The sequence below is a fragment of the Rhopilema esculentum genome, chromosome 9 (assembly GCF_057945365.1).
Source record: "Rhopilema esculentum isolate cy_ngs chromosome 9, ASM5794536v1, whole genome shotgun sequence".
Taxonomy (NCBI): domain Eukaryota; kingdom Metazoa; phylum Cnidaria; class Scyphozoa; order Rhizostomeae; family Rhizostomatidae; genus Rhopilema; species Rhopilema esculentum.
This window is the reverse complement of record NC_142823.1, coordinates 12,634,316-12,658,748: the sequence shown is the minus strand read 5'-3', so window position 1 is coordinate 12,658,748 and position 24,433 is coordinate 12,634,316. Positions and strand designations below refer to the sequence as shown.

The 24,433-nt window shown below is 37.2% G+C and overlaps 3 protein-coding genes across 3 annotated transcripts; all 3 read right to left on the bottom strand.

Moving 5' to 3' along the window:
- Positions 1–13,101: 13,101 nt before the first annotated feature.
- On the bottom strand, positions 13,102–13,848 carry LOC135693397 (uncharacterized). The gene is made up of 2 exons (XM_089110354.1): positions 13,673–13,848; positions 13,102–13,342 (listed from the first exon to the last, which is right to left on the bottom strand). Exons 1-2 carry the CDS (start codon positions 13,846–13,848, stop codon positions 13,102–13,104), a joined length of 417 nt encoding a protein of 138 aa, XP_088966480.1.
- Positions 13,849–17,498: 3,650 nt separating this feature from the next.
- On the bottom strand, positions 17,499–18,610 carry LOC135686653 (uncharacterized). The gene has a single exon (XM_089109986.1). The coding sequence runs from the start codon at positions 18,230–18,232 to the stop codon at positions 17,501–17,503; it is 732 nt and encodes a 243-aa protein (XP_088966112.1). The 5' UTR covers positions 18,233–18,610; the 3' UTR covers positions 17,499–17,500.
- Positions 18,611–18,805: 195 nt separating this feature from the next.
- On the bottom strand, positions 18,806–24,357 carry LOC148959725 (uncharacterized). The gene has a single exon (XM_089109992.1). It carries the CDS (start codon positions 23,844–23,846, stop codon positions 23,307–23,309), a length of 540 nt encoding a protein of 179 aa, XP_088966118.1. The 5' UTR covers positions 23,847–24,357; the 3' UTR covers positions 18,806–23,306.
- Between the last annotated feature and the right edge of the window lie 76 nt (positions 24,358–24,433).

The window sequence follows — 24,433 nt, the reverse complement described above, 5'->3', positions numbered from 1 at the left end:
GGGATATTTCGAATTGAGAACAGAAAGAGAGGCTGAATTCAGATATTTATAGGATCACAGTGGGTACATGTAGAAAAATATATTTAATGCGAGTTTGATATAAGATTTCTATTCAGAACGGGATATCTCAAATTGAGAATGGAAAAAGAGGCTGAATTTAGATTTTTCATAGAAACTTAGGGGGTACACATAGAAAAATATATAAAAATGCGAATTTTAGATAACATTACCATCCAGAACGGGATATTTCGAATTGAGAATAGAAAGAGAGGCTGAATACAGAATTTTCATAGAAACTTAGGGGGTTGTTACGGAACGAAGATGGAACTTCTATCACGTGCTGGTCCACGTGGGTATCAGCGTGAACATCGTTTTATCAACTTTTATGCTTTTTAACTATTGTTCTCTTCTAGTATCTAATTGGCTGTTATCATGTTCTGTTTCGTTATTGGCTAGCTGTATTTTAGAAAGGGTATAAAGTAGCTTGCTTGTTTTAGAGTAGGAGGCTTTTTACTGTGGGTGTTCCTGCCTTGCCAAAAGAATCGTGGCCGCTGTTTAACGACGAAATTCGAAGAGTGTGTCTCTTGAAAGACGTTGCTGTTGTCCTGTTGCCATTCGAAGTGTTTAGTTCAAAGACGCCACTAGTCGCCAACACTAAAGCAAGCAAGCTAAAGGTCGTGAGTGCTTTGTTATCATTGTTATTCTTAGCTTCTCTACATTTTTTATATTAAACATTTGAGACTGATTGCCTATGAAGTTATTCGTTGACTCACAAACTGTTAGACTTAGAGGCGTAGTCTAATATTGGTGCCCCGTGTGAGGATTACTACTTTCCAGGAAAAGTTTTTGGAAAAATTTTGAGAGAACAGTATACTTTGTTGCAATAGTTTTGAACTTTAATGAAGATTACGAATACAAACTCTTGGGAAATGGAATTGAAGGAATTTGACGAACTTGCTGTTTTTCTTATTGTGGCAACATACCAACTTTGTTTTATGGAACTAAAGAAACTGAGAAATAGTAAAAGTCGATATCTCGTGATATCTCAGTCTATTTTGCTTGCGTGTTTTGTGCTTTCGTGACAAATTGGTGTGATATTGCGTATGTTTAACTTATTGAATTGAACTACGTCATTGAACAATTATAAATTATGCTATACGCCAAGATCGTTGCCAGCTCATTTGTTTGCCTTTAACAATCGCATTTTTAACGGTTGTATCGACTTTCCTGTTGTTTATAATCGAATTAGCGTAAACAAAATGGAGGAACAAAACGCCGCTTTCGCTGCAACAATTAATGACTTGCAAAATCAAATGACTGCTGTTCAAGGAAATAATCAGGTCACTGTATTTAAGCCTCGCAAAGTTTTATAATTGGTCCAATGCCAAAAAGCTCGGCGCGATTTCGCTACTTTTGGATGGCCCTGCGTTAGCCTGGCTACATACACAAAATCCTGACACAGTCAATAATTACAACAACTTGGTAGAGGCACTCAAGTCTTGTTTCGGCACTCAAAACCTTGATTTTCTATTTCACCAAGAGCTTTATTCTCGAAAACAAGGACCTTTAGAGCCTTTATCACTGTATACGGCCGACATAATTAAAATGTGCCAACGTTTAAGTATTTCTGACAAAGACATGATGAACATTTTCATTAATGGCCTTTCTAGTGAAATAAAAAACTATGTCATTCTTAATCAGCCAGATTCGTTTGAAAAAGCCGAGAGCCTCGCCCGTTTGCGCGATGCAGTTATAAAGAACACGCCTGATATGTGAAATTCCAGTACTTTCCAAGACCAACGTATTAAGGAACTCGAATGACAAGTGAATATATTGATGTCTTCCATGTCAGCCAAACGTTTACCAACGCAAGCATTACCAGTACAGGCTGTTGGATTCGAAAACTTTTCCCAGCCTGCCCCCGTTCCTGTAGCTACTGCTGCTGCTAATTATGTTTCACGTAATGAGCTATCTGAATTAAGACAAGATATGTTGGCAGTTATGGATGCTAGGTTGAAACAAAATTTTCAAGGAAAAGGGGGTCCTAATTATTTTCCAGCACGTCAAGGTCAAAAGGGTGTTTGTGGCCGCAACCTGCGCGCAACAGACGGCCAACCAATTTGTAATAAGTGTCAGAGAGTTGGTCACGTGGCTCGTTATTGTCCAGAGTCCAATCAATCATTTAAGAAGTCTCAGAATCAAAGTTTCAGAAACGGTCAACAACATTTAAATGGAATGGGACAAACGGTGGGGTCAATGAACGTCCATAACCGCCCTATTAATGTATTATGCCCCAAAGAGAACAACTCTAAACCTGATAAAGAACTGCAGACGTGGTTTGACAATGGAAAACTTTCGAAATCCTGTCAAAGTACTAGTAAAAGTTTTGTACCTGACGCAAAACAAACTTTTGGCAGTGAATGTCAACCCATTCAAACTGATCTTGCGAATAATTTGGCAGGAAAATTGATTTATCTAGAATCTAACAATGAAATACTAAACAATGATTTGCCGTTGATTTCATCTGAATTATCTTATTCGTCGTCGACTCAAAGTAATGTCCTTATCTGGGGGATTGTCAAGAAACAAAACTTTGAATTGTTGGTTGATACTGGTGCAGCTGTAACTGTAATTAGTGACAAATTTTATAACGACGTTTTGCGTGTAGCCTATTGCGTGCGCCGACAAGAAAGTCTTAACAGCGTGAAGACTGCGGACGGAAAAGAGGTTCCTGTTATTGGAGCTGTCTAGTTTCCAATACTCGTAGGATCGGTTTCCTATCAATGTCATGCTTTTGTGGTAGCTGGTTTAGCTTATAATATTGTACTTGGTCGTGATTTCTTGCATGAGTACGGTGCTGTTATTGATGTCCGTCAGCAATTTGTCGATTTTTCTGGTAAAAACAAAATCAATTTTGCCTCAGGGGAGTACCACCCACTGATCTCTGATGTAAGAGTTTCAAAAACTTTTGTTATCAATGCCCAGAGTGAATTGGTAATTCCAGCTCGTTTAGAAAAATTTGCTACGTCACATGTTGTTGGCTTAATTGAAGCAGTGCCTAAACTTTCTGATCGTTATCATCTGTATGGGGCCTGCTCGATGTCTTCTCCTAATGAAAATGGTGAAGTGACTTTTCGCTTACTAAATCCTTCAGACACACCTGTCATACTGTACAAAGGTTCAACTGTAGGTAGATTTCATCAAATAACATCCACTGATGACATAATTTCGCTAGAATCTAAAGAGGTATCATCCATGGAAGCTCCTTTGCAGAGTCAGTATAATTCTTCTCCTCGTGAATTCAGTCTTCAGTTTAAGTCACTGCCTAGTCTTTCACTGTCTACTGCAGAAAATACTAAGCTGAATGAACTTTTAAATGAATATGCTGACATCTTTGCATCATCATCTCTTGATCTTGGTCACACAAATATCATTGAACATGAAATCGATACTGGTGATGCTAGGCATATCAAGCAGCAGCCTTATAGAGTTTCTCAAGCACAAAGAGCAGAAATCGACCGTCATATTTCGAATATGCTTGAGCAGAAAATAATCAGTGTTTCTTGTAGTCCTTGGAGCTCTCCTGTTGTTTTAGTAAAAAAGAAGGACGGTACAACTGGATTTTGTATCAATTATCAAAAACTTAACGCTGTCACTCGTAAAGATAGTTATCCTTTGCCTAGAATTGATGATGCCCTTGATGCTCTTTCTGGTTCCCGATACTTTTCAACTCTTGATTTGCAATCTGGATATCATCAAGTTGACATGCACGATGATTCTAAAGAGAAAACTGCCTTTATTGCACATTCCGGCTTGTACGAATTTAATGTGTTAAGTTTTGGTCTAACGAACGCCCCGCCGAACTTTCAACGTCTAATGAGCAATGTGTTACATGGCCTCGATTGGAAAATTTGCTCAATATACATAGACGATATTATCATCTTTTCGGCATCTTATGAAGAACATCTCGCACGCTTACGTCTCGTATTTAATCGTTTGCGTGATGAGAACTTGAAACTAAAACCCTCGAAGTGTCGTTTCGCCAGTCAGTCTGTTGACTTTCTCGGTTTTGTGGTTTCATCAAAAGGAATTTCACCTGATTCCAGCAAGATTGAAGTTGTTAAATCGTTTCCAGTTCCAGAATCAGTAAAGGAGGTTCGTAGTTTCCTCGGCCTTTGTAATTACTACAGACGTTTTGTTGAAGGTTTTTCGAAAATTGCTTCACTTTTGAATCGTTTAACTCGCAAGGATGTTGTGTTTGCTTGGACACCTGAGTGCCAGTCTGCTTTTCAAACATTAAAGAAGCGTTTGTGTTCTCCTTCGATTCTGGCCTATCCAGACTTTAATTTGCCTTTTCATCTGTTCACGGATGCAAGCCATCCAGCGTTAGGCTATATTTTAGGACAGATAGTCGATGGTTAAGAGCACGTGATAGCATATGGTGGTCGTGAATTGAGCTCTGCTGAAACTCGCTATAGCACTACTGAGCGTGAAGCCTTAGCTGTTGTGGATGGCATAAAAAAGTATGAGCCTTATTTTTCTGGAAAAAAGTTCTTTGTTCATACCGATCATGGCAGTTTATCTTGGTTAATGCGTGTCAAAGACCCTACTGGCCGCCTTGCACATTGGACCTTACGCTAGCAACAGTATAATTTTGAAATTATTCATCGCCCTGGTGTTGCTAACGGTAATGCAGACGCACTTTCTCGTCGCATCTATTCTGCATCTCCTTCTGCTCATGAAGTTTTCTCTCTCGATTTACCAGTAGCCGTTGTCGACCATCCTTGCCCACCACCTTGCAAAAATTACAACGACAAGACAAAGATCTTGCTGACATAATTCAGTATTTAGAAAAGTCGGAATTGCCAAGTAGTGACACTAAAGCTCGCTCGTTATTGCTGTCTATCGATTCTTTCTATTTGGATGAATATGGGATCCTTTGTCATCTATGGACCCCTGGAAAGCGTCTCTATGTACTCAGGTCGTCATTCCTGCGTCTCTTCGTCATGAAATTCTTGTTTCACTTCATGATGACCCAACTGCCGGACACCTTGGCTCGGAGAAAACCGACGAAAAGGTTCGTTTGAGATATTACTGGCCAGGAATGTACAAAGATATTGAACACTGGTGTCGTTCTTGTGTAGATTGCGCAATGAAGATAAGTCAGCGAAATAAACGCAAGGCTCCGTTACTGCCTATTCCGATTGAAGGTGCTTTCGATCGTGTTGCTATGGACATTTTAGCCCCGTTTCCTGTTTCAGAAGATGGAAACCGTTACATTACCGTTTTTTCGGACTATTACACGCGTTGGCCTGAGACATTTGCCCTACCCTCTACAGAAGCTCCACGAATTGCTCAACTGTTAATTGACGAAATACTCGCTCGGCATAGTGCACCTCGCACTCTACTTTCTGATCGTGGATCTTATTTTCTGTCGTCTATTGTCAACGAGGTTTGTAAAATAATGAACACGCGCAAATTCAACACTACCACGTACCATCCGCAGACTGATGGCCTTGTCGAACGATTCAATGGAACTCTTGCTGAAGGCTTATCAATGTATGTCAGCAGTCATCAAAAGGATTGGGATCGTCATATCCCCATGGTTCTCTTGGCATATCGTGTTTCGCCTCATGCTTCTACTGGTGAGTCGCCCTTCTACTTACTGTACGGTCGTGAGCCTTGTTTACCTGTAGATGCTGCCTTGTTATCTATCGCCCTCCGCTCATCTTTCGTTGTCTGTCGCTGAGCATCGTGCACGCATCCTTACAAATTTAGAGAATGCGCAGCGTATCGTTTCTTCTAAGACGCAGTTGGCTCAACAAAAAATTAAAGAATACTACGATCGTAACAGTCAACCAGTTCGTTCTTTACGATATCGGAGACAAAGTATGGGTGTTTACCCCTAAAAGCAAGAAAGGCTTATCAAAAAAATTATTGCACAACTATCACGGTCCGTAGTGTATTGTCGCAAAGCTTTCTCCGGTCCACTTTCGTTTGCGAACTCTTGATAACTGTCCGGTATCGGTTCCAGTTCACGCAAATAGATTAAAGCCGTATTACGATCTGAACGATCATCCACTCGAGCCACGCGCAGATTTTGACAATTCTAACGACCTCCCTGACAATGATTTGCTTTACGATAGTTTCGACACTGGTCTGATACCAGAAGAACCGGCTATAATGCGCCCGGAAGAGACACATACTCCGTTGGAGATTAAAAACTACGTTGCTCTCACAACCAAGGAGGTTTGAACTTAAGGGGGGAGGTATGTTACGGTACGAAGATCAAACTTCTATCAGGTGCTGGTCCACGTGGGTATCAGCGTGAACATCGTTTTATCAACTTTTATGCTTTTTAACTATTGTTCTGTTCTAGTATCTAATGGGCTGTTATCATGTTCTGTTTTATTATTGGCTAGCTGTATTTTAGAAAGGGTATAAAGTAGCTTGCTTGTTTTAGAGTAGGAGGCTTTTTACTGTGGGCGTTCCCGCCTTGCCAAAAGAATCGTGGCCGCCGTTTCCCGATGAAAGTCGAAGCGTGTGTCTCTTGAAAGACGTTGCTGTTGTCCTGTTGCCATTCGAAGTGTTTAGTTCAAAGACGCCACAAGTCGCCAACACTAAAGCAAGCAAGCTAAAGGTTGTGAGTGCTTTGTTATCATTGTTATTCTTAGCTTTTCTACATTCTTTATATTAAACATTTGAGACTGATTGCCTATGAAGTTATTCGTTGACTCACAAACTGTTAGACTTAGAGGCGTAGTCTAAGAGGGTACATAGAGAAAAATATATAAAAATGCGAATTTTAGATAACATTACCATCCAGAACGGGATATTTCGAATTGAGAATAGAAAGAGAGGCTGAATTCAGATATTTATAGGATCTCAGGGGGTACATGTAGAAAAATATATTTGATGCGAGTTTGATATAAGATTTCTATCCAGAATGGGATATTTTGAATTTAGAATGGAAAGAGAGGCTTAATTTAGATTTTTCATAGAATCTCAGGGGTTACATATAGAAAAAAACATATAATGCGAATTTGAGATTAGATTTCTATCCAGAACGGGATATTTCGAATTGAGAAAAGAAAAAGAGGCTCAATTCAGATATTTTATAGGATCTTAGGGGGTACATGTAGAAAAATATATTCAATGCGAGTTTGATATAAGATTTCTATTCAGAACGGGATATTTCAAATTGAGAATGGAAAAACAGGCTTAATTTAGATTTTTCATAAAAATTTAGAGGGTACACATAGAAGAATATATAAAAATGCGAATTTTAGATAACATTACCATCCAGAACGGGATATTTCAAATTGAGAATAGAAAGAGAGGCTGAATTCAGATATTTATAGGATCTCAGGGGGTACATGTAGAAAAATATATTAAATGCGAGTTTGATATAAGATTTCTATTCAGAACGGGATATTTTGAATTTAGAATGGGAAGAGAGGCTTAATTTAGATTTTTCATAGGATCTCAGGGGTTACCTATAGAAAAATACATATAATGCGAATTTGAGATTAGATTTCTATCCAGAACGGGATATTTCGAATTGAGAATAGAAAGAGAGGCTCAATTCAGATATTTTATAGGATCTTAGGGGGTACATGTAGAAAAATACATATAACGCGAGTTTTAGATAATATTTGGATCAAGACTTGGACATTTCGAATTGAGAATGGAAAGAAAGGCTGAATTCAGATTTTTCATAGAAACTTAGGGGGTACATATAGAAAAATATATAAAAATGCGAATTTTAGATAACATTATCATCCAGAACGGGATATTTTGAATTGAGAATAGAAAGAGAGGATGTAGATAGACCAAGAGCTTGCTTTTTGGTCAGTGAGCCGGCTAAGATTCTTGGAAAAGCACATTTAAAATTTTTTGTTGAAAGTTTTATGTAACCTCTAGACTAGAAGCTTATGTGGAATTTTTATTTGTTAAATTTTCAAATTTCAAAGTTTCCCCTTTTTTTATAAAACCAAGAAAAAAGGCACTACGATTTGGTGCTGTTCCTATCAACTGTCCACCAACCAAATCACATCAATCTGTAACTTTAGAAAGGAGGATGTTCAAAAAAGAAATTGATGTTGCGGTAACAATAAGACCTTGTTACAGAAACTTTAAAGAATTGTGCTTGCGAACCAAGTTGCTAAAATTGCTAAAATTGATGTTGCGGCAATTTCAATTAAGAGATAACCTTGCATCATTGATGCTTTATTTAAAAGAATATGCAATTCCAAAACTGGAGATTACCATAGATGAAAGCCTCAGATTCACTTGCTTTGTTTGTGGATGGTTGTTGCCAAATGAGCATTGAATATATCAAAATGTCGAATATGCTCATAACTACAACTGCTTAGGCTTCATTGTTGATGATCATCTATCTTACGACCTGCATATCAAAGATCTAAGCAAAAAGCTCAATTGTGGCATTTCAATATTGCGACGCATAAAACCATACGTTCCAACTGACAGTATGATGCCAATTGTAATGAGCCATCTTGAGTACTTCGCACTATTATTACATAATCTTTTGAATTTGGGTCAAATGAATTTGCTCGTGAAACTACAAAAAAGTCATGCACGCACAGTACTGTCTTGCAGTAATCAGACTCACAGCAAACCTCTGTTTATCAGCCTTGATTGGCTGCCATTTCATCAGATCATTGAACTACAAACTGCCGTGTTAATGTACAAAATCAAGCATGCATTGTGCCCTCAGTATCTACAAGAGATGTTTGTCAGCACTTCAAAGGTGCACACTCAAAGGACCAGATCAGTATCCAATGATGCCATGTACATTAAAAGGGGACCATTAGTAATTGGGCAGTTATTTTATATTTCAAAACTTTTTACACCAAATATTTAAAATGTACTATTTCTGCCCCCACATTAAAAATTACATTCATCACTCCCTTTTAATACCAAGAAAGGCACATATTTGATTCTCACTCTAAGGTATAACGAGGAGAAGTTCAGAAGATGGATTTAAAAGTAAGGGGGTCAGGATATCTTCTTTTATTTCCAAAGATCCCATATAAGCCAATGCAAAAAAATTTTTAAAAAACGAAATAAGATACTTTACCATTTTGTAACAGCTTTTTATCAAATAGGATCTTCAAGAAATATTTTTGACAGCTCTGGCTCAGACAGCTATCTCAGTCACTATCAATCATTTCTGAAGTCTGACACTATCCTGTCTATATACCAAGCTACTTTCCTTTCGTTTTTTGAAATAGTCTTCAGAACCAACTTTTGACAGAAGGCCACAGTAGTGGAGAATAGATAAGCATATATAATTTGAATAAATTCAACAGACATTTCGCTAGTGCCTAGACATTAATGTTTCTTTGTTTTTCAATGTTCAATAGTACAAAAAGTCCGACTGATCGTTTCTTTTGCTTCTTCTGCACTTTGATTCCGTGGCAGTCACACTTTGTTCATCTACAGCTTCTTTTGTTTGACAATCAGCATGATCTAATTCTTCTGCCAACCACGCTGTGTCCCCTAAATCTGAAGTAACCACCAACATACATTCAAAGCAGCCCTCTGACAAGACTACTTCTTCATCACTCAGTTTGAAGGTACCATCTTCCAAGAATGTAATAATTCTTTCCAGTTCTAAATTTGTCCTTTCAAATTGATAGAATTGTAGCGGTAAAAATGAATACCAACAAAATATTGTGACTGCAACTACTAAGTCATTTGCCGTAATTTCTTTTGTCATTAATCACAAAAAAAAATTTGGATGTATCTCCTGCTCTGGCTAAGATAGAAGTTCTCTTCTTTACTATCCCTATACTTCTTTCCCTGTGCAGGACATCCTCTGTTTGTAAAGATGTTTCAGGACTTTCCTCATCTTCTCTAATGAACAAATTGGAAAAATCCAACGTGTGTGGTGTATAGGGTCTTGCTGTGTAACAATTTAGAGGCAATGTACGTTGTCCTTGGTTGACAATTCCTTACTGTTAATTGTCTTACGCTTTGACCATGTTTTGAATTTACATCATCAGGGCCTTGAAGGTCGCGAGACTCCATTGTAATATCGCAAACCTCTGTCACACACTTTTTCAGAAAATCATTGATGCTTTCCAAGCGTGCTAAAAGATCGTCCAACAAAATTTCAACCCTAAGCGTCATGTCCACGTCTGTAAAAAGAAGAAGCTCCAACTTTTCTTAGTATTGAACAAGCCAATGTGAATTAACAACCATTTTTAACATTTTTGCTGCAGTATCGCACACAAAACCTTTTCTCAGTTCACTGCAAAGAGCTGTCGGTTGGCGATACTCTCCTGCTGACCCATCACCAACTCCCTCCTTTCTTAGCTTACCACTGATTATTTCAACAGATTTGCTAAACAAACACATCTTACGAACAACCTTTGCTTTGATATCAGAAAAATTAGATCGTTTCTACATAAAGCAAGACCATGAACTGAGTGGTTATCTAGACTTTCATTGCTAATCACGGTTTCCACTCAAGCATTACCAGCAGCCATTTTTTGGTAGTTAATGGAGACCTGCAAAGTCAAGTAAACTTATACTTTATTGAAAGCTTAAGACCTGAACAAGATGAAAATGATAATTATTTTTTTGAGAAATTAATTTTTCTTCGCTTTTGACTCTCAAAATGTTTGATTATAACCTCGTGGGAGAAATCTTCCCCCGCCCACGCTTATGATGTCAGAGGTGATCATTGAGATTTCAATCGCAGTCAGCAAGACCAGCCAAACGTCCTAAAGATGGTTGGTTGTGCAGCTTAAAACTGTTTCAACAACAGCAGTAATAGAATCAGAAACGAACCTGAAAAGAAAATTACATTTCACAAGTTTCTGGAAGACTTGAAATTAAGAAAAAAATGGATTGAAAACATGCCTTTAGCAAATTTCAATCTGGAACCGCACTCTCGTCTTTGTCAAGAACATTTTTCCAACGAGTTACCAGCGAAGTCCAGATCTCCTGAGGTCCCTTGGTTTCGAAAATGAACGTTTATTATTAAAAGATGATGCAGTGCCTACTATACTCGACAGAGGATCCCCAAAAGGAAAAAAGCTGGTGAAGGGTAGGACACCTTTTAAAGCTAGGCCATCGCTAAGTCCAAGAAAATTGATTACCGGGCGCCCAAAGAAAAAACGAAGAGAAGCGTATGAAAAACGACAACATAGAGAAGTGAGTAGGGACATTTGTTTAATCTTCTTTACAGAATTCAGCGCCTGTATTACATAACAAGTGTAATTTATTTGCCATTTACAAAGAGACGCATTAGCGGCCAGGAAACATTAACAATAAGCCAAAAAGAGACTTTTTAACATTAACAAGGGGATGCATCCCCTTTAGCTTACTAGTTCAGCATCTCTGTTTACCATATACTTATACTGCATCAGAAATGATTTTGTTTTGAATTCAATATTTCTTAATACTTAAGGTTATAGAAAATCTACTCCAAAAATACAAAGACCCCCAAACAGCTGTCATCGCAAGCACAGTGTCAGAACCAACCGAAAATGTAAAGCTCAACCGAAACAATAGTGATAATGACGAAAACAACTTGCTTCAAACGATTTTAAGTTCTGAAACAAGCTATCAAAGTGGCGATACCGGGAAAAGGAAAAAAAATAAAAAAACGTTGACTAAAACAAGATGTGAGCAAACTTCTTTTGTTGTAAGATCTTAATGAATTTATACTTTTATGATTATAATTTGGGGGTAGGATCTCATGAATTGCATCAGAGCTCTGGAACAGGGTATCAAAATTAAAATTATTTCAATAATCTGCTCCCATAAACCGTGTGTCTTTGTATATTTTAGCATTTTTGTGCCATATTTTTGCACTTTTTTATGAAACAGGGTATGTATTTGGAATACTTTTAATATGACAGGGTCAGGTTGCAAATTTTTCTGCACACCCAAATTTTTCTGATCACTTTCTAATCAAGCGACCCCTTCCCCATGGTGGTTGGGATAAATAAATATAAAACCTTTTCAGTTTTTGTAAGTAGTCCCTTTAATAATTGATGGTAAATGACCATTTTTCAGCTATCCAAGTCTCGTTTTGTGGGGACAACAAACAAACACAATGTTGCATGCAGAAAATTGAAATTGTTGGCCAGGAAACACAATATGAGCCCCCTTTTAATGTTGATTTAGCTATTGCTGATTTGCCTAAAAGTCCAAACAACCAGGACCATTATTCAACATCAGAAAAAGAAGACCCAGAATGGTTGCCAGAGAACGATGAGAAATCAGATTATGAGTATGAAGACATATGAGCAAAATCCACAGTCATACCACCAGGAAAGAAAGTCTATTGTTTTTTAATCTTCGCTTCAGCAACTTCTCATCAGCTACAACATTTGCTCTGCACCAACAATGATTGAGAAGAAAACAACTTGTGGTACAATGTTAATTGTTAAATCGATATGTTTAGAGGGTCACTCAACTGAATGGAGGACTCAACCTGAGCATAACAAAATGCCATGGGGAAACATTCTCTTGGCTGCTTCCATTCTCTTTTCTGGTTCTCAACCAGCTAAAGTGTTAGCCCTTTTCAGGCACATGAATATATGCTCCATTTCTGAACGCCTTTATTCCTTGATTCAGCATGCATACCTCCTTCTAAGTGTGTTTAAACTTTGGGATCAACAGAAAAAATTATCGCTAGAAAGTGTTAAAAACAGTTCTTACCCTTGGTGGGGATAGTCGCTGTGAAACACCTGCAGTTGTGCTAAATATGGGTCATACACCATAATGGACTTGGACATTAAAGCAACTATTGTAACATCAAAATGATTTCTCCTGGTAGCTACATATTAACTGCATCAGAAGTTCTCTAGAATATAATTGGTTAAAACAAGTTTTTAAAACATACTCTAGTAGCATAACACATCTAAGCACCAGAACTGACAAAATTTTCTTTGTAGAATTGGTAAGTGTGAGGAACTGTAAAAATAATTGTTTTTTAAATAAATTCAGATATTTCCAGAGAAGTGTTTTGTTAATGGACAGTATATTGCATAACATTTTTGCATTTAAAAATACAGATACAAATTTGGTTGATACTCTTTGTACTCCAATCTCTTCAAATTTTCAATCAAATACAAATACATACTCGCTTGTTGGATGATCATCAATGAACTGCTCATCTTCAATATACTGATATATAGCAGTCACAACAACATCAGGATTTAAGCAAACTGGAGTGAAGCCATCAACTTGGGTTATACACCCACAGTTAGCTTCATTGGCTTTCTGCAGAGTTAAAGCTACCTCTCTGCAACAGAGGCATTCCACGCTTTTTGGCATCGAAACGCAATGAACACAATCACACCTGAGAAGTCAAGTGCAGGAAAAAGATAAATCATTTATCGTATTGGATATTGGAGCATGGAAACCTCTTAAAAGAAATATAGCTATTTGCGTGCCTATATTTTCAATAAGTGACCCTAACCACCAAATTCCTTATTAGTCAACCTTAAGCTTTCTTTTAGGCCTATTTCATTTAAGCCTTTCGATCATGTCAATATATCATAACAACATTAAGATAAAATAATCATATTAGCTTGTCCTTTACGTAATTTAGATGATCTTTTTAACAACTATCTGATTAAACAACGTTAAATATTCAAAGTGGCAAATATGATCATCATCCAAGACATACCAATCAGTTTTGCCGATTCTTTCAATGTTCAAATCTTCCTCATCGTCGTCATTACTGCAGCTCTTGTCTTCACTGAGTCTCCTCTCTCTCGGCAATGATTCGTACATATATGGTCGAATCACCATTTCCTCCGTATTTACCATTCCATACTCGCTGTCCCCCTCACTGCTTGTCATTTTTGTTCGATCCAAGAATAATCTCTAAACAATCTTTCTGAATCGATGAAGCTCCGGAAAAGTGCATTCCAATCAATGTTCACCTCTGACATAAAACCTTTATGCGAGACTCTCGCGGGCATGCCCGTTCATCGATAAAAATGGCTGCCAGAGGGCTAAATAAGCAACTTTCAGCCTAAATAACTCGAAAACTACTAAATTTGTGGCAATTTTAACTCGAAATTCGAAATCAGCGTATTCATTTTGTATCTTCAAACTTATTTTAGGGTTGCAGGTCTCCTTTAAAGAAAAATATTCCACCATTTTCTGGATGTGCAGAGGCCACATAGATTGTACCATTATCACATGCCATTCCATACACACTTGGAAGTCCACCAATTTTACCAATTACTGAACCTTTAAATGATACACCATTGACAATAAGCTTCACAGCTACAACACAATTTGTTGCTGTATCACTAATCATCAAAATACCATCCTCACAAAACAGCAATGCAGCTGGTCGTTTAATATCTTTGTCTAATTGAACTTTCTTCATATTGTTACCTTCAGATTCATTTCCACTTGCATTTCCAGAGGATCGATTCCTTTATTTGCTTGGCACATTTATCTTGCTTCATGATCCACTTTTCCAGAAAAAGGGCAAATTCACGTCTCTTCATTTTGTTATGTCTAACAGGCAATAGTTTTAAATCTTTAAGTACTTTCCTTGTTTCTTTTGCTGTTAATATTGCAGGGTCAAAAATTGTTTTTCCAGTAATGTCAACAAAAGAAATGCACCCTTTAACGTGCTCAGCTATGTAGACAATGCCATCCTTAAACTCGATGCTCAGAGGCTTTGACAATGGAGCCTTGCCATAAAACTTTCCCTTGGGGAAAGTCTGTTATCAGTATAGACCCATGAGGTCCAATGCAAATGCCAGTTGGACTTGAGATGGTTCCTCTCTTGTTTCCATCATAAAGTCGATATTTTTCTGGAATCAGTGTATTTGTTATGTGTAATTTGAAAATTTTCAAATAAGAATATGTATATGAATATGTAATTAGACATTGCTGCCGTTCATTATCAGTTCTGCAAAGTAGCGAGGACAATTTGGAATGCCACAATTTGCAGGTCCTACTATCATCACATTGCGGTATTTTCCCTTTCTTTTATCAACAATTCTCTAACGGCTGCTGCAAACACATATACGTTCACGCCGTTGTTTCTCAAAACCTGTTTGGCACACATAAGCCATTGGCCTTGGCAGTCGGGGGTACATTGACAAGCAAGGGCAGTTTGAATTCTGCTAATTCTAGAAGCTTGGCTTCTGGCTATGGTTGCTGCCGCGTCTTTCATTTTCCACGCCAAAGAAATGAGCTATAGTGGCTTTTTTCCAATAATGGCATCAGTTACATCTAGGTTCGACAATCTCCGTTTGCCTTTTTGTCTTGAAGGTCCTGCATGCGGGCAATTCCATAGTTACGGACGTACAATTCAGAATGAAATTATTGATTTTATTTTTTTCATTTTATTTTTATGTTTTGGTCTCAGCCAATGCCTAATAATAAGATTGTATCTATTTTGTGAAGAAAATGATTTTAAACATTTTGATTTTCTGAGTATTTATCAAAATGTACCTGTTACAGACGTACACAGAAATTAGTCAACAAATGAAACAGGATTTTTAACAACAAAATTTTCTGAAACTAAAGAGAACCATAATAATATTTCTTGCTGAAACAATATAAACATATATAAATAAGAAAATTACCATGTAACATGACAAAAATTACATTAGAGCAATAAATTAGTAAACATTAACACTAGTTAAGTCCTGTTACAGACGTACGTTACAGATGAACACTGTGAATTTTATGCGTGAATGTACATCTGTAACACATTTTCTAGAAATATTGTTAACAATTTAGAAAAAACTTTATGTGCCATATCACATCAGTTTATTTGTAATTTCTTACTCTTGAAAAATTTATGTTTTCCATAAAAACAATTAATTTATTTCAGAATTTAAAACTGATGATATTGTACGTCTGTAACAAATTTACCATATTTTCTGGTGAATAAGTCTAGCTTTCAGATCCACAATTTTGGGTGAAAAATAGCAAGTAGACTTCTACAACAGGTATCTTTTTAAATAAATTTATATTGTACAATTTTCATCAACCTTAATCCTTAAAATTGGTACCTCAACTTATACACCAGGTCGACTTGTAAACCGGACAATACGGTTGATGGAACTCAAAAAACTATCAAGTCAAAAAACATTACAAAATGTCTGGAATTTTTTCAAAAGTATACCGTTGTCTTTGATCAAAGTTTGGTTGTTCAAGTTTAGCTTTAATCTGATTCTTTTCAACCCAGCACTTGTCTTTTGGAATAAACACAAATTTGTTGGATTCTCCACATCGACGCATATTTATTACTTTATGGAGATCAGCTTCATTATCGATTTCTATTACCTGGGCGATGTAATTTTTTCTTGAATTTCGTTCGGATTCATATTGCACGACAACAAAATCACCAGTAGTAATAGAGCAATTTTCACCAGGCTGGGATTGCTCTTCATCTTTACATTCTGGTGAGGAATCTGCAAAATCATCAACTGAATCATCATCAGAACTTTCTGAGTCTGAAACATCCAGAAATACATGGGCTTGAAACTCTTTTGCAGTAGAAACTTCAGCAACCAATACAGTTGAATCACCTCTGCAAGATACTGTGTGAACAGATCGTGTTCCAATAATCCTTAAAACTTGATCCCAATATGGCTGAATTTCCTTTGCTCTCAATTGGACTGTCTTCGCTGAGACAAAGTGAAACTTCACATTAGGGTTTCTTTCTACAGCAAGCTGGTAAAAGTCATATGGTTTAGATGCTCGAGCATTACCACTGCGAACAGCACGCCAAACTGAACGCTTTACCGTTCCGCCAATTCCATCAATCACGCCCTTGCCATGTGAGGTTGCAAAAAATGCCAGTTGACTTTTATTCCAAATGTAGACTCCCATTTAGAAAGATTGGAAAAAAGATATCTTTGCTTAAACTGTGTACTTGTGCCATCTGAAAAAATATCTATGGTTTCAATATCCAGGTGCCTTCCAGTAAAATCCTCCAACAAAGTGGTGATGAATGTCCAAACTTGATCCTTTGTATGATTCACATCATCTGTGACAATGATATGGCTTTCTCCTGAGACTTGAGTCCTCCAAAAATAAGCGGTAAAGAGGCCAGCTTGATTGTGCGTCCAATGTGCCGATTGAGGCTCGTCTTGATCTCTAAGCAATGCATTTTCTGAAAAGTCAACATGCAAGACACACGATTTTCCATCAACATTATTTTTCTTTTTTTCGAAAAACGTTTTCTGCTGTCGCTTGATATAAACATGTATCAAGTATGCTGGAAGTTGCCTTTTAAGTTTGCTGAATGCCGTCTCAACTGTCTCTGAAACAGAAATCTTACTTAACTCGCTTGAGGCTCCTTGCCACTGTGAATATTTGACCAGTAGATCAGCAGATTCTCCATTTGGCTTAAACGATTCAAGGTTTTTGCTGCAATCATCACATTTTAGACTCATACAGTTCTTTGAAGTTGGGTCACAAACATACTCACTTGTAAACTTTGTTTGGCAGATTGGAACATTGATATGGGGCTTCAACGCTGAAGAAGCATTCTCATGTTTTCATGTGTAACACAAACGCATACATTGTGAGGTCTGTCTTCCATTAGTTTAATGTGCTTGGGCCTGAGGGAGCAAAACTTTGATCTGCTTATCATCAGCCCAGTGGTAACAGCCAATTGATGTGCCTCACCAAGACTCATTAGCATGTATCTGCATTGCACATATTCCTTGTGTTTTTTTCCATTTGCATCTCTGGATCTGTATATAACTCTGTCCTTTCTTCCAGGGGCTTGCCAACTGATGTCATCATTACTGTAAAAAGCAATTGCAGCAGCATCAATCTCTTTGTTTTCTTTTGGCCCTGGTTTTTTGCTTTTGCTTGGAGTGCTCTCTGTGAAAGAAATGCCAGCATCTTCAGCAAGTTTTGCCAATACAGCTTTTCGTTTTCTTGGTGACTCTGGCAATTTGCTTTTCACCTTTTTTACTGCTTTTCCAAAAGACTGACGATTTGCAAAAAGAGCTGGTTGTTCTTCTGCAACGTGTGCTGTTGCAAGCATTTTTAGCTTTGCTCGATATTTTCTTATTCTTTTTGCTTGTTCATTTTTCACTTCTTGATACCTTTCTGGGTTATTTGTCTTCAACGCTGCTCTTTTGTCTGCCTTTCTTTTTCTATCCTTTTCTTTTTCTTGTTTCCATTTATCTACATTCAGTTCTTTTAATCGTTTTCTGTGTTCTCTTACTCTTTCAGCTGTCGTTTTTGCCATAACTTCTCTATGTTTGTTGATTTTAATTTTCTCAGCTATCTTGTTCTTATTTTAAATTTGTTAGGCCTTCTGAATAACATTCTCCAAAAATTTAGGCCCAAACCTTGCTAATTGCCATGGCAACAAAACAACTAACTAATTAGTGCCCAGGCCTTTCTGTGATGAATACTTCTAGTTACAGCTTTATAAATGTTACAGACGTACAAAAAAATGTACGTCTGTTACAGCATTTAAAAGTAAAATAAAAATGTTTTCTTTAAAACTTTAGATGTTGTATTGTTAACTGAATTAAAATCCAGAAGTTTAGAAACAATCAATAACATCCAGCAATTAGGTAAAGAAATATTTTTCAAAAAATGACAATTTTGTTACAGACGTACAACAGTTTTTAGGCCATCTTTATGTTTCAAATATAAAAATACAAATGAAAATATTTTTTGAATTTATTAAGAGTTTGTTAATTTGTTCAATTTATATTACCAGAGCAACATAACATTTCTTGTCAAACAAACAATGCTTCAAAAAATTTTAATTGTCTTTCTGATATTTATTCGAGTTGAGTCTGCACTCAAAAATAGTTTCAAAAAAACATGGAAAAATAAATGAAAAACAAGCTAACAGAATATTGAATTTACCTGTTTGAATAATTTAATATCTTAGCTATTTGTTATATTCATTTTCTCCCTTAAATCAAGAACTTTAAAAATTAAAGTTTTTAAAAATTTTGGTTGACATAATTCTGGAATTCCCCATGCTCATTTGTTGCATCTGAATCAGCAGCTCCTTGGCGATTCCTTTTCATTAGCTGCTTTGAACCTCTGGACGTTCTTGGTGACGTTGCTGATTTTAGATCTGGGTGGTGGTCACTGTGTAATGGGCTGGAATCCTCTTTCATTACGGAGTAGGGGTTCCCATTGATAAGTTTGAAATCTAGTGGAATTTCATTGAATATTTAAGAGAGTTCTAAAGGAACATGTCTTACAGTTTTCCCATCTTCAGTTGTCATTACCACAGCATGTTGATCATACTCATTATAATTTTTTGTTTCACAATATGAGCAACCACATCATTGAAGTATGCATATCCTGGGACACTGGATTCGATAAATAAATTATATTCCTGTGTCACGATCACTTTATTTCTTGCTGACTAAACTTCTTTCCCTCCAACTTCTACACAGACACAATCACAAGGTTAAGAAATAAGGTCCATCCCGCGCCAGCACAGCAGCAGCAACAAGAAAAGTCGGTTAGACAGAACAGATCTCTGGGTAATTTTCAAAATGGCGGTTTTATCAGATGAAGGTTGCGTTTGTGCCAGATATAGTATAGTGAATCGTACAATGCCTGCCAAAAGTCTTGGAACACTTGCTATAATTTACATTGTGCACAACCTGCAACATCCCCTTGTATAATTTTGTGCCACCGAAATATGAATAATCCTACATGTACCAGTGAGACTTTTTTACATAGCTATGGTTTTCAGCTAGCGAATCGACATTGTATGAGGGGGGAGGGGGGACAATACCCTCCTTGTTGACATGGAAATAGAACGGGACACGCAAATTCACAGAAATCTCAAGGTGTTCCAAGGACTTTGGCAGGCTTCGTCTGAACTTTATATTTAAAAAGAGCAGATAAAAATTTGGAAAAAGTTTCTTGCCCTAGGTTTTCCAGGGCGCTGATTTCATTTTCAGCAGTTTCAAGGCCACATCTTAATTAATTGAAACGCTACAATGTTTGTTTGCATTGTCTGGTAACTATTAAATTGATAATAATTTACTCAACGCCATTATTGCCCTGAAAACCTTCACTCTACACAGACCTAAGATATTTTCTATATATCTACAACATTGGATGTCATTAAATAGGAAAGGCAGGAACTAGAAATGAAAGAGGACAATGTTTCCATAATCAAATTGCATGCTACTACTTACCATTTTAGATACTTTTGCTAAAGGTATTAAATGCCTTTTAATGATGAGAAATATAACTTGATCTTTATCCATAATTGGAATTTATAAGGATATATCATTTCTGTCTCATAACTTCGTCAGTTTCTTTGAATTCAGAGGGAAATATGCCAGTTTTAAACAGTGCAACGTGATATGGAGGCAAATCTTTCTCTCCTCCATGGGATGGAGGCCAAAAACGGGGCGGGTAAAGTTTCCAAATTCAAATTGTTAAATATATTCCTTTTGGAAGAAGTTCGCCAGTTTTGTTTAAAATTCAAATAATAGGATGTCAAGTTGCCAGGAAAAGGAGAGCTCCTTAGCACTCCCTGTTAATAGAGTTAAAAAGGCGTATTTGACAGCGAAAAGTTCTCTTCGGTGATAGTTGAGTCCTTTCAGTCAGCTTCAACATCGTCAGTTATGCAATGGGCCTGTTGCATGGAGCATCACAAAACGGGAGCTACCATTTCCATATGGCAGTGCTTCTGGACAAAGCCCAAAGGTGGATCAGAGTTAAGCAGCATATCCAACAGCAACATGGTATTGTTGTGAATTTTTCTGACCATGCAGGCTATCATTCAGCTTTCGCATATGTGATAAAGGAAGATTTGGCTGTTCTAAAAAGTCCAAATCAACCTGCTGTTCCAATTCAACTGCTAATGCCACAAGGGCAGGGAAGGACCGTAAAAGTGTCAAAATGGCTGAAAGCCTTTCCAATAGTGAAGTAGCAAAAATTGTTTTGCGAAATAAAATATGTGCTTGAATTGATGTCTTTCAAGCTTCCAAAAATTACAACTTAATATGCTCGCAAATCGTTTCGTTTCATGGCAGCAAAAATTTACAATGTTTGGTGTTGAGGATAACAAAGTTATATTTTTGAATGACCTCAGGTAGTCTACAGTTATACTGCAATGGCATGACATGTTGTTATTGTTGGAAGGCCATGTTATCCGTTTTGCTGCACCAAAACAACGTACAACCAGGACATTGAATTTTGCAGAGACACACCAATCTTTGCAACAGCAAAAGCCCCAATATCTTTTGTCAAGGGTTCCATTATAAACGACCAAGAAACGGAGATGATGAATGTTCGATGGCGTATTTTCTCTTTTAGGCATCATGACATATAATGCCAGAAAACTGTTCCTTCCTGTGGACATTGTTTTGCAACAATGCTCCTTTATTGACAGCATTGATTATCACATGACTATCCTTCGCAGTTTGGTGCTCTGTAAATCAACTTTGCAAACAATGACGACTCAGAACGATCAACACAAGGGTCTACACTTTATTTTGTTCAGAATACCCCATATTCTATGCAGCATTTTCCTAGTAAAGGTAACCAAAATTCGTGGAATGTTTCCCTATGTACGTTGCTATGTACTTTAGAAGAAATACCTACCAACAAGCACAAAAAAATTGCAGGTGGCAAAAGGACTGCAAGACATCGAAGAAAAATGACTGGAGTAAAAGTAAACCACAGTAAAAAGAATCCTTTAGCTGTGAATCTCCTTGTTGCCAAAGTCAAACTGCGAAGGGCAAAAGAAAGGAAAATCTCAAAGATTTGAATCAGGAAAAAGATTTCAGCAGTTAAAGCGCAGAAACAGAACTGCTTTGAGACGTAGAGCCAATTAAAAGAAAGATGATGGAAAGAAGACAATTCAAGAATTTCACAGGAATCTCAGAAAGTCATTGCAAACTACCAGGAGAAGAAACAACTTTTTGCAAGTTTGGAAGATGGCTGCTAGAAAACAGGTATTATAACGACTAAGTGCCTCTCCCATTTGTTGTAGAACAGGAAAAAACATGATGTATTGGGCATGAAGCAGCTATTCTCTGTTCCGGCATGACGCTAACCACGAAGGGGAATGGGACCGTAATAAAGAGTCGGCTATCTTAGAGGACAACCACTGCTTTGCAGTTTATTGTGTCAATGCGTAACCAGTGACGATAATGTCTGCAAAATCCATACGTTTTCCACATGGACAACATCCATACGGCATGAAACTATGAAAAAATTGCTGCAATTAACAACTTGGATCCTTACACACTGAAAAAGAAAGATCTAGTTTCCAATCCAGAGTTTTTTCCTGCAATATCGTATCCAGATATTGTTAATTATATGATGTTTGCTCCGAGTCCAATGACCAGTGAAGAGCTGAAATGTTACAAGAGTTTGGACGCTTACAATCAGTTTCTGTGTGGCTGGGTTAAGGAAATCGGCGTAAAGGTTTATGAAGATGAAAAGCGTGTGGTCCTTGGCCGGGTAAGTAGAAAGCTTCTATTGAGGGATGCTTAATGCTGCCAACCCAAAGGGTGCATTGCACGTACTTAGGCCAGAAGATCTTCGGCTTCCACTCAGGTTGTTTTTCGGCGTTCGGCGTGCAAAGCAATGAAACTTTTTTTGACGTACATAAAATTTTCATTAGTTGGGGAGATAAACACAAAGCCATGTAAATCTTATTAGAATTCTATCAATATATTCTTGGGTAGTTTCGTTTTGCAATGGCTTGGCACAATATATCCCTTAAAAGCAGACCATTTAAATAAATATAATTTAATTATGTTTTTCCTTGTTAAATGTGAACAATTTTTTTGCGGTACAGAATTTGAAAATGGCTTTGAAAAAAGCAAACATTTTACGACATACTAAAAGGTTTTTCGTCTGACACTCCTCAGAGCAAAAACGTTAGAATAAGGTTCCGAAAGAACACAATGGAAAATATATACCCAGTTGTGGATCGAAATAGGCCAATTAGAAAAACGCAAGCACAAGACCGGTATAGTTGACCAATCAGTGCCGCGAGCCTAAAGAAAAATAATTACCAATGAAGTCCAAGAGAGAAAACGAACTCCTTTTGTCTACAAAATGGCGGCTTTTTCGTTTATATGTAGATTGACTCCAAAACTGCTAGATGGAAAGACGATCGGGCTCTGCCAATTATCCGAAACATGTCGTCATTATAGAGTTTTGCACAATCTGGAATATTCATCACTGATTAATTACATCACAAGTGTATGTTTCTACTCAATAAAAGGGAATTACAGAAACACAAAGATTTTTTAAGACACTACAAACAACAGCTATTTTGTCTATTGTGGTATATGAATGTTCTGCAACCATCAAGTAATCCAAGGGTAATGTGCTTTGCAGTATTTATTTCTAAGGTTTCCTATGACTCTTTCTACATGAATCCGCACAGATGCAATTCTGCGACTACTTTCTACATCATATGTCGAGAGCTGCTTTTTTCCTTTTGTGAAGGCTGGCAGTTCAACTTCACAGCAATACAAAGCAACTGTATCCTGAATATCAAAGCCTCTGTCTGCAAGTATGTAGTCTCCAGGCAATAATTTATCAAGTACACCACTGTTTTCTTTCAAATATTTATCACTGACCCTGCCTCCCCATGCCTTTGAAATAAAAGATATTACACTTCGTGGACTTATTCCAATTAAGAATTTCACAGTATTGTGATGTTTGTATTGTGACCAAGTGGTTGCCCTGGCTACTAAACTAGCTGGCTTGCAAATAAAAACCTCAAAACAGTCAACAATGATGGAAACCTTGGTCTTGAAGTGTTTTCTAAAACAAGATGGTGTTGTTTCCAGCAACTGTTCTCTGTCTGGCCATTTTGTCAAGGGTTGCATTCTGACAAACATAATATCCACCCATTTGAGGAAAACAGATGAAGCGGTGCTTCTGCTTACTCTAAGGTCCTTAATAGAAGGGGGGACGCTTATTGATTTTTCGATTTTTTTCTGACCCCACCAGAGCTTATTTGGACCCTCCTGCTTATTAATTTTTAGATGCAATCATTCATATCTCTTTTTTCATTTGTTCTTTGTTGAGGTGTGAAATTTCTGTTAAGTTTCTCTTAAATTAAGAGGTTGCGTTGTACAAAAGTTTTAACATAGAAAAGTAGTATAACATCCGAAAAAATTTACAAGGCCTGGCTGATGTACACAATGACAATTAGCCTGCTCGTTTTAGTAATACAACAATGCATTATTACATGGCGAAAATTGTCATTTTGATATGGATTGTATTCAGAAGAAAATCTCATTTGACCCCAAAAAAGAATCATCACGTGATTTTTCAGATTTTTTACATTTCCGATCCCCCCACTAGCTAGGACCCCCCCGCTTATTTATTTTTTGAAAAATTCCTGCCCCCCCCCAACTATCAAGACCTCCCCATCTATTAAGGACCTTAGAGTATGCCATAGCGATATCCAAGATCACATAAG